This window comes from Austrofundulus limnaeus, unplaced genomic scaffold (genome assembly GCF_001266775.1).
Source record: "Austrofundulus limnaeus strain Quisiro unplaced genomic scaffold, Austrofundulus_limnaeus-1.0 Scaffold96, whole genome shotgun sequence".
Lineage (NCBI taxonomy): Eukaryota > Metazoa > Chordata > Actinopteri > Cyprinodontiformes > Rivulidae > Austrofundulus > Austrofundulus limnaeus.
The window spans coordinates 1,110,490-1,121,809 of record NW_013952498.1 but is presented as its reverse complement, the minus strand read 5'-3'; the positions used below and the strand labels follow the sequence as shown (position 1 = coordinate 1,121,809).

Genomic DNA, 11,320 nt, shown 5'->3' with positions numbered 1-11,320 from the left:
GAGATACGGATGAAGGGTGAGCAGCAGACAGAGGACATCCTGTATGTGATCCATCTGATGACCAATAATACGTGTGAGCTGAGGAAAAGGTTAGGGCAATAATCTGACACACAGGCTTGATTAAAAGCTATTAATACACACAGTCTGAAGAGTGTCTTCTCCTCAGATGTTGGGCCATGATCATGTTAAATCAATGGATTTCCTACATACATATTACAAGTCTGTTTCCTTCCTGTTTTGTGTCTTTGCAGGTTTTCCTCCAACCTCCTGTTTCCAGTGTTGCTGCTGAGCACACGAAGCAGGATTTTACCTCCATGTGTTCCTCCTGCATAATCCCTGTTAGAATGAAAGTGTTGTGGGTAATTTACTTAGAATTAATCAACAGCTGGAGAGAAGTTTCTTATTGTTTCATATGGTTCTGATAATTTGGAGCTTTTTCCAAGAAAGTAGCAGTAACCATTCTTCATGTTGTTTATAGTTATTTCTAACTGGACACAACGAACACCAACRTTATCTTCACTAACATATCACTGGTAGATATTCTGACTCGAAGCAGATTTTTTAGGTACTGTGGCCTTGACACACTGCTGCACACTGGTGTCTGGCAGCAAAAACAATCTGGGTTTAACTCTCATCTGGAGCCCCTCTGTGGGGAATTTTCATGATGAGTTTTCAATTTCTTCCCACAGTTCAAAAACATGGATGGGCTCCTCTTCTTACCCACTGATCATTAGAGAAAAGTACCACTGAAACTGAACAGGTAGGAATAGAAATTTGGCAGATGGATTTTTACAAAGCTGTATACATGTTTATATGTATACACTGGGTTTGATTTATAAAATGATGTCAAGATGATGTCAAGAAAAGAGGTTCTGAGCATCAACAGAGTTTCAGCCACGGTGTGGGAGATTTTTTTTGTTTTTTAATTTTAAAGAAAGAAGACATATTATTCATTCATACTTACATACATCTTGACATTATTTTTTAAAAAATATACAAACATCCTCTAGACCAGTGGTTCCCAAAGTTGGGGTTGGGACCTTTTTGTGGGTCACAAAACATCAAGTGAGGGTCCCCAGATGATTTGCAGACATCAATTTAAATACAAAAAAAATGCAAATGGAATATTTTCATCATGATTATTGCCATTTTATTTAAATAATCATAAATGAATAAATATTTGTATCATAGTTACTAGGTTTGTTTATAGCTATTATTCCCTTGTTTAACAGTGTTATTAGCAAAGTTTGCTACGTAAACAAGTCATGTATGGTCACGAGCGTCTGCAGCTGTTATTTTGTGGGTCGAAAGCAAAAAGGTTTGAAAACCACTGCTCTAGACCTAACAGTGAAAAACTTGTTTTTATGTGCAACAAATGGAGCCAATACTTTGCTCAGTGAATGATTTTATTTGGATAAACTGAAGAAAAAATTCCTGAAAAGCAAAAATGAATTGTAATTATCTGAACTGCATTCAGTCTGACAAATCAATACAGTCAGAAGCACTTAAATATCATTAAATAATAAATGTATTTGAATATTTTCTAAGTTTATATGACCCTCCTGTCATCTTCTTCTTTGTTCAGCCTGTGCTGTGCCTCCGATGATCTCATTCTTAATCTTGTCCATCCTTGTCACTCCCAAGGAGAACCTCAGTATCATTTCAGGTCACAAGGAGCTGAGCGGTGCCTCTCTACTGATGAAATAAGCACAGGTGAGCTGAAACTTGTTGCAGGATGGTGGCACTTTAATGGCAAATCAGTAAAATTCCTCCCACTTGTTCAGTTGTTCTTTCTTTGAGCTGACATTTTGTCTCAGAAAGTGTTTCTGTTTGCTCACATAAGAATTTATTCAACACCTACACAGGCACAGACAGTGACCCCTCCTCTTCCTCCTCCTCCTCCTCTTTTCCGTCTCCTCTCCWTCTCCTCCTCCTAACTCCGCTCTGCCGAGGAGAGGTTGACGCAGCAGGTTCATTCTGGTGTGTATGAGTTTGCACATCAGCAGGAGTTATAATCAGTGGAGGAGGCAGACARTCAAGGATTAATGGAGACACAAAACAGAGAATAAGGAATGAAGAAGAATCAGCATGAAGAAACTAAAATATTCAAAACATCAAAGGAGGGATGATGGGAAACTGAAGGATGTGGGAGTTTCACACTGACAAGCAACAAAATCAGAGTGAGTATATTTGTGCTCAGTTTGTACATTTTTCAGGATTAAGAAAAAAGATAAAAGTGAAAACAGACTTTTATTTGACAGGTTTGTTTTTCAGCTAAAAAGCTTTAAAATGTAATTTTAGTTTCAGTTTCATAGAAAATTTGGAAATGAGTTCTGAATCAGACAGACAGGTGAACAAATCAAAACATCTCATTTAAGGACAGATTTTTTAAAATCATTGATCTAATGCATCAGTTCACTTTCAGGATGATCAAAATGCAAAATGAACGACCAGCTGTTTTATGACTGTAGGAAAGGTGACTTTTTGGGAGCAGTTGATGCAACAAAATAAAAAAATGTATTTAAACTAGAATTTGTGATTTTGTGTGGGAATTAATCTCTGCTTGTTTGCCTGTAAATAGGATTGTGACAAACATGAAAAAGAACAGCCTAAATTTTGGTCATGTTTTATAGCAGGAAAAAAGAATAAATGTCCTTGTGATAAACAACAAAAATCATTATCTGACCTGCAGCAGGTCATTTCATCTYAACTCTTATGTTTGATTTGATAAAAAAGACAGTTTAAAGAAGATAAAGTTGACTTTAAAATCATCTTACCAGTGAATGTGTGAGGTTATTATTTAAAACTTTAAAAGGGTAGAAAGTTTAATTTTCTCCTTTTAATGACGTGATGAAAAAAATAAATAAATAAACAGCTTTTGCTTAGTGTGCATTTTAGGATTAGAACACACACACACACACACACACACACACACACACACACACACACACACACACACACACACACATATTTATACTGTATATATATACAGTATATATATATATATATATACTGTATATATATACAGTATATATATAAACAGGAGTTAAACATATCAATATTTTATTTAAAATTGAAATAAAACTTCAGATCTAGTCAACAAGGACAGCCAGTTTGAAACCAAATGTCCTCAACATTAAGTAACATATAACGTCCACAGGTCCACAAAATTAGATCAATAAAAATGTCCTCAATAGATAATGGAGCTTTTATTTCCGTGTGCTCTTTAATTTTCTTGATACAAACCAAGTAAGAATGGCCATCTTTCTGTAGTTGCATCATTGTCCTCCCATCATTGATCTCCCATCTGGACCTGGCTGCTGGGAAGTTGTTCTGGATTCCCAGATTCAGGCAAAGTTGCTTGTTTAATGTAATCCTCCTTTATCATTAAGGTTTTCAAAATGCTCTTTGTCTGATTCATCCCATGAAGCCAGTTTACCAAGGGACCCTAGCAGGGGCTAACTAGTACTCAGGATCCCAAAATCACCATGTTAAAGTGGTGATACTGTGAACAATCCACTGGAAGAAGAGAGAACACTTCAAAAATCTGGGAGTTTTGTTTGTGGTTTTAAGACGGAGCAGGAGGTATGATTGACAGATCACTGCTTCATCCACATGAATAAAGGTGTTGCTCCTGTCTGTTGTGGTGGTAATACAGAAGAGCTGAAAGGTAAATATGGTAAATGGCCTGCACTTGTATAACACTTGATCAAGTTCAAGGACTCTAAAGTGCTTCACCCTACAGTCATCCATACACACATTCACACACTGATGGTAGTAAGCTACAGTGTAGCCACAGCTGCCCTCCATGGGGCACACTGATGGAGGCGAGGCTGCTGTACACCGGCACCACCACTCTGACCACCAGTAGGCARGGAGGGTGAAGTGTCTTGTCCAAGGACATGCCACCTGTCACCACTGTCATCCCATTAAAACCAAAACAAGGAGATCTCTGATAAAGTAGCTGAAATGTTTTTTTTCTGTTGAGTAGTTCAGCAACTCCTCTGCATTGAAGAGTCACTCAAGGTGGTCCAAGCCTTCTGGGTGCCATCATTCAAGGGTTTTCCAAACATGACCCACTGGGAAGAGATCACRAGGCAGATCCAAACTCACATTTTGGTTCMTCTCTGACCTGGGAACATCTTGGGATCCATTAGAAAAAGCTGGAGAGTCTTCCTGAAAAGAGGGATGTCTGGSTTTCCCTTCTAAACCTGTTGCAACCTGACCAATGAAAAGTGGCACACAGTGGGTGGATTTATTTGTTCTGCATATTTCTCAATATGATATGAAAATATAAATTTGCTCTAACAGATGTCTAAGCAGAAAAGCCATCAGTTTGATATAGGAAACAAAGGTTAACACRTTTATTGATGTGATCACCACCAGTTTAAACTTTCCACAGCGTCAGATTCAGAAACTCTCCTTGTTGTCTGACTACACGGGTTCTTACACGTACATTCATGTTGTCTCCTGCAGTGGTCGTTTCAAAGACACAAAAACTTTGTGGAGACCTAAAGTTTAGTAGGAGGACACAGTCYGTTCTCCCGCTGGAGCCACATCCCAGAGATCATTGGTGCCATGGGAACCAGTAGGTCCAACAGGTGAGAAACACCCTGGAGTAAGTCTCCCTCTAACTTGATTGGACTTTAGATTTGTGCTTTTATTTTGTTACTATTTAATGAAATCTCAAAGGGGCTCAGTGATGTTTGTCTCAGAACAACCTGTGAGGTGAGCACTTGTTAACTTGGCTGGGTGGGATGAGTCAGATCCAGCTCAGGGGTGTTTAACTCAAGCAGATCATCTGAAAGGCCAAGGCCACCCTGCTCTGTCCCAGTGGCACACAAAGAACTTGTACCATGAGACAGCTGAGACAGATTCACTGCAGTAAAAAAGGTTATTATTCTGATGATATGTAAATGTTTAATATTTTGTGATTATATGAATGGGACTATTTTTTTCCTCTTTTTTATTATCATCTCAGTGTTTTGTGTGGTTGTGCCTATCATCATTTTGCATTTGAAAAATCCCCATAAATTTATGTCACGGATTGAATTTTTGTGTGTTAAAGGCCACGTTTGAATAATAAATAATTAATGAATTGATGATTTAAACAATTACTTGCACTTCAAAGTGACACAAGATGTGTCCATCTGAACATAGATGGTCAGACTGACTCAACTTTAATCTTTTAATCTGTGAGGACAGCAATCCCTCTCAGCTAGACAAACTGAGCTCACCTTCCCATTAGATAATCCTCCAGGAGAGATGGGTCAGTTTGGATCATCCACAAGTTTTAACCAATAAACTGACTGAAAGAAAGTTGAAATTTATCATCCACAGGATGTAAAGGTCTTAATTTTTACTATCAAAAATTTGTGTTTGCACAGTCAAAGTTATAATCCAATATGTGCTTTTATGAGGGTTCTCATTCTGCCATTGTGCACCTTTGATTAAGATAAGATTTTAAGGCCTAACATTYCTTGAACAAAGATAAATTATCCACATCCTTTCATGCCAAGGTTTTAAACTAAGATTATCTTCTGTTGAGAAATGACAGTTAAAGCTGTTTCAGTTTAACCTTAAAATAAGTTTTTGATTTCCGGCAGTACTACAGGATCTGTTTGAGCTTGGAGAATGTGAGAATGACTCTCAACCACCACCACACCAAATGTTAGCTCTGTAACGAACCCTCACCCTTACGAGGATTCAATTACACTTCTTATAACAAAGTTATGAGGCAAGTATTTAGCAAGGATCTCTTACTTTTGGTAGATATCTCTTCCGTGCAAAATAAATGGACAAAACACAATAAGATGAGCGTGACTCAGTGACTAGTTTGATCTAACAAYAAATGTGATCATTTATTTACAGAATCAAAACAAATCACTAATATACAGCTTATTGTGGACAATYAAATTTCCTATCTGTAAATTTGACAGAATTATAGACATTTTTGTATTGGAGAATGTTGATTAGTTGTGGTGGCCATCTTGAATCAATCTGACTCCAAATGTTCGTTCATTGGTTAACTTTTTGAGAAAAATATTATTGCTTGCCTTTTGGCATTAAGAAGAGACCAGTTTTATGCCGAGAGAGGGAGAGAGGATAATGGGCAGCAGCTGAGGAGAACTGAGTACAGACAACTGACAGGTGAGTGTAGTTAGCAAGGAAAATGACAGAAAACAGACTGAGGTGAGAAGAGAAGATAATGACACAAAGAAAACACAAGAGGGAGACAGYAGACAAGACACAGATCTCTACAAGTAGCAAGTCTTCCTTTTTGTCTCCCTTTTTTTCATTTTACATTCACGTGACTTTTGATCATTTGGATTTCTGTCTTATTCTAAGATCTGACAACAACAAAAGAATATATAAATAAACTTAATTTTTAGTCTTTAATATATACATGTTTCTAAGGTCCTGTCAGTATTACAAAAATATATTTTACTGATATTTTTGTCCTTTTAATTGGGTAACAAGAATGTCAAAATACAGAAAAATAATGTTTCTTGGGGGTGGGGGTGTTAAGATTTTCTCTCAATGTGASAAACAACCCCCCACCCCAAACCCAGGTGTAAAAACAAGCTGCTGTGTCATTGTTCCTCAAAGTCTCTGTCTCTCATTTCCACTTACATTCACCAAAAACTGGTTTTAAGTTCAGTTTCTCCCACCAAAAACTCAGTTAGCATGGGAAGAAATTTTCAGATTTTAAAAATGTTCAGATCCAAAATTTATTTCAATTTATGTTTTATTAACTCCTAATCCCACTCTTTGACAGGTACAGCATCGTGTCAGACATCATATCAGAGGATGAGCTTGAGAAAACCTCCAGCGTAGAACTCTACAATGGCCACCGTTCCACTAAAATCAAAAAGCAGTACAACGTAGAAAGAGAGGACGGTAGGCGCAGACCTGGAGCCTCTGCTGCTGCGCCCAACTCAARAGGACCAAGAGCGATGAACAACTACAACGAGAAGATTCTGACAAGGGGCTCAAACCAAATACGGAGCCGATTTGTGAAGAAAAACGGGCAATGCAATGTTGTTTTCACTAACATGGAGGACAGAAGGCAACGCTACATCGCAGACATCTTCACCACCTGCGTGGACATCCGCTGGAGATATCTGCTGCTTCTCTTCTCCGCCAGCTTCATCATCTCGTGGCTGATTTTTGGTTTAATCTTTTACGTTGTCTCTCTTGCGCACGGTGACTTTGAGGAGCCCCCAACACAAAAAGCTGAAGGTCTGATGGTGGGAGGGCTGTATGGATCTCCCTCTGGGCACATAGTTGGAGGGCAGACCCAAAGGATGCCCTGCATACTGCACCTTCAGGGCTTTGTTGGAGCATTTCTGTTCTCCATGGAGACTCAGACCACTATTGGCTACGGCTGGCGTTGTGTTACAGAAGAGTGTCCCATTGCTGTAGTAACTGTGGTTATACAGTCCATTCTAGGCTGCATCCTCGACTCTTTCATGATTGGCACCATTTTGGCCAAAATGGCTCGGCCRAAGAAGAGGAACCAGACCCTTATGTTCTCCAGAAACGCAGTCATCACCCTACGGGACGGCAAACTGTGCCTCATGTGGAGGGTGGGCAACCTGAGGAGGAGCCACATTGTGGAGGCTCATGTCCGTGCTCAGCTCGTACGTTCGTACGTCACGGCMGAGGGTGAGTTCATCCCCTTGGAACAGATGGATCTCAATGTGGGCTACGATAACGGCACAGACAGGCTGCTCCTAGTGTCTCCTCTGGTCATAGTCCACAAGATAGAYGAAGACAGCCCTTTGTACTCTTTAAGCCGAGCCGACCTGGAAGCAGATGACTTTGAGATCATTGTGATCTTAGAGGGAATGGTAGAGGCCACAGCCATGACCACTCAGTTCCGTAGTTCCTACCTAGCCAGAGAAATCTTCTGGGGTCACAGGTTCGAGCCTGTGATCTACGAGGACAGGAACCGCTACAAGGTGGACTACGCTTGCTTCCACAACACGTACGAGGTGCCATCAACGCCCCATCTCAGCGCCAAGGAGCTCGATGAAGCTGTCAGCCGGGCCTCCTCTGTTGCATCTCCAATTTCAGCCCGTAGATCCGCCCAAAACCCGATCCAGCAGGCTCTGACCGAATTCTGCTACGAAAACGAAGTCGCACTGAGCTGCGAGGATGAAGACGACGTGTTTGACTCGACTCTCGCTTTAAGGAAGGACAGGGCAGATGAGAGAAGGACATCTGTTGACTTTCAGAATATGTTTCATGACACAACGACCATAACCTCAGGCAGTCACAACTTTGTGTGTGTTCTGGACATGGACAACAACCAGATGGAGTTTGATATCCTGCAGAAGGCCATTCCTCTTGATCCAGTGACCTATAAGACTGAACAAGAGAACTAGAAGTGACAAATGGAAGGTCCTTGTTCACAAAAATGGACACATGATCAATTTAGTTTAAGTTGAAACCTGTTTTTGCCTTTTTGACATTATTTAATTTATATATTTGGGTTTTTGTTCTTGTAGTGTTTAAAATTTAGACAATTTTTCTAACGTCTTGGCACATGTGGCTGCACTTCTTGAAGAGCATCTCACCAGAGGACAAAAAGTCTCTGACAAAGGGACTTTTATAAAAAAGCAGAATGGAAGAAAAGTCCAGAGACATTTTGTTTAGTTTGAAAAAAATATTATTTTTATTGAATATATAATCAGAAAATCTAAAGAACAATTTTAGTTCTCATTTTTGTTCAAAACATYTAAGCTCATGACTTAATTTGTTAATTTTAAAGAAACTTTTCATCAAAAGTTAGAATATTCTCGGTAATGTTTGTTTTGTTCATGGACTGATTGAACATCATGCCTGCAGTAGTCTCCTYGATTTGTCTGCTGGTAAATATTTCCTGAAAAAGGAACCAAAATCCCTAACCTATAAGCTTTTTAAGATTATATTAGCCAGTAACAAATCATTTTGGGCATTTGATTTACAGAAAGTTAGAGAAATATGGGAATGTTTTGATTTAAATTTCAAATCCTTAACAGAGTAAAAACTTCATAGTAAAAACAAAAATAATGAAACTCATGTAATCAAATAAAATCTTTGCTTTTATTATGATCAATTAGACTTTTCTTCTCAGTTTGTCATGGAGGTACAACCTGTGATAACAGGAACAATAAGGAAAAGTGTTTTTAGCTGCTGCTTGAGCTGCAGCCGTTTACCAAAGGATGAAGTTCAGCAAACATGCAAAGTGTTATCGTTTTTTGTGATGTCCAAGGTGAAAGAACACTTTGAAGCATAAAAAAAGAAAAGGTTGTTTTTACAGTCACTGATAATCCAACATGTGACCTACAAAGATTTGCACAAATTTAAGCACAAATTGTAACTGAAGGTCAGGGTGTCCTGCAGCAGATTCACCAAATGTCTTTTCTGAGTCCAAATCCACCATATTTGTTTACCTACACAGAACACAGCYGACCTTAGTCCTGTGACTTAAACTTCCACGTGGTTTTGTGACAATTCAGCTCCACTTTGTTTACATTGAGTGCAGACCCTCATTTCAGAATTTCATATCTTGAAAACTACTGACGTAAACTCTTTCAAATGGAACCACTGAGAAAGCTCAGGATAACATTTTTTATGTTTGATTTCAAAGTTTGCAGTGAGTACATTTAAACTACAAGGTGAGCATCAAGAAAACTTAAAGGGATGGTTCAAATGTTTTTAAGTGGGGTTTTGTTGAAAAGCTTTGAATAATGAATACTTGTTGCAAATACAGTAACTCTGAACAAAGCTAATGACTGGTCTGAGTGGGTCTACCAAGATAGATTGCTGCCTTCTTAAAACAACTCTTCTTATTGAATTATTTAATCAAAATACCATCTAAACATTGTTTACTAAATCTTTACACCACCATCAGTTTTACGTTGCACAGGTTTTCTGGCAGCAATACTGATTTACAGTATATTTCTGTAGGAAGTAGTATTCTTTGTGCTGCATGTAACCACAGATAAAACTATATGAAAAAACACAGATAGTGCAAATTTGCCTGTGATGTAAAGATTCATAAAATAATTATTCACATGAGTCACTATAATGTTGTTTAAATTAGAGTTGTTTTAAGAGGGCAGGCTGCAGAAAACCAGTTTTGTTCCAACAACACTCAAACCAAACATTAGTTAGTAATTTAAACCCTGGATCTCCAAACTGAAGTTGTTGAATAAGTTTTTCACAAAGGCCAGAAGARGACACTTAGTAGATTGTTTTTTTATGACAATATTTTGAAAAAACTTGTTTTACTTGTAATCTCAAGATAATGGGGAGTTGGCACGTAATCTCTTTAAACCACAAAAATAATAATATCAGTTATTATTGTTTTCTGCTTTGTACAGCAGTAAGATATTTGATGTTCATCTTTTAACAAAACTTCACTTTAAGTTCTGAACTAATACTGGTGACACTTTTATGTCCTTTTGGTTGTAAGGCTCATTTGTTAGTAAAAAAAATCATTTTAATTATTTTTTGGAAGTAAACACACTGAGTTAATTGTTATTTCTTAAAAAAGCTTTAGAGAAAATCTGAAGCACGGGTAATGTAAATAAATGTTTATATGATTAGGACAGTTTATTCTTTTTTAAAACAAGCCTAACAAAGAGTATCCTGATGCTGATTGTCTTGTTCATCTGCAGCCACTTGGTGTCTCTGTGGTTGTTTCAGTCCTGAAGAGCTCCAGCCAGGATTCCCTCTAATGGTTCATTCAATGCTGGATGGTGATGCAGAACTGTTAGAAAACTATACTATAATGTAACATGAGATAAACGTAAACTAATCCTGATCCCTCTTCAGTCTGTACGTTTGCAGGCTTTTATGCCACAGGTTATTGGTATTGGTGCAATTTCTCTCAACAGCAAACATAAGAAGCTCCAGGCAGAGTCACATGGCATCCCAGTCTGTGTATGAAAATGGGCTTTAAAGATTGAAAATACTGATAAACTCAAATCTTTTAAATTTTTCTCAGCAGAGAAAAAAAAATAGGTTTTACCATTAGGACAAATCCTTGTCTTTTCATTTAAAATGTAGAGAGGAGTCATTTAAATAGAAACAACTCATTTAATTTCTTTAAGTTCAGCAAAGTATGAAGCCAGTGCCTAAAGTCTAAAAGGCTTCACTGTGTGAAGATTCAGTCATGGCTTTCTCATCATTTAAACAAAAGCAACACAAAAACCTCACAAACAAACAAACAAACAAACAAACAAACAAACAAATAAATAAATAAATAAATAAATAAATACATAAATAAATAAATTTCTTTAAGTTCAGCAAAGTATGAAGCCAGTGC

The 11,320-nt window shown here is 37.9% G+C and overlaps 1 protein-coding gene across 1 annotated transcript; it reads left to right on the top strand.

Moving 5' to 3' along the window:
- The first annotated feature begins 9 nt into the window (after window positions 1-9).
- On the top strand, window positions 10-8,390 carry kcnj4 (potassium inwardly rectifying channel subfamily J member 4). Its single transcript, XM_014012848.1, has 3 exons — window positions 10-89; window positions 6,779-7,242; window positions 7,288-8,390. The coding sequence occupies exons 1-3, from the start codon at window positions 10-12 to the stop codon at window positions 8,388-8,390; spliced, it is 1,647 nt and encodes a 548-aa protein (XP_013868302.1).
- The last annotated feature ends 2,930 nt before the right edge of the window (window positions 8,391-11,320 follow it).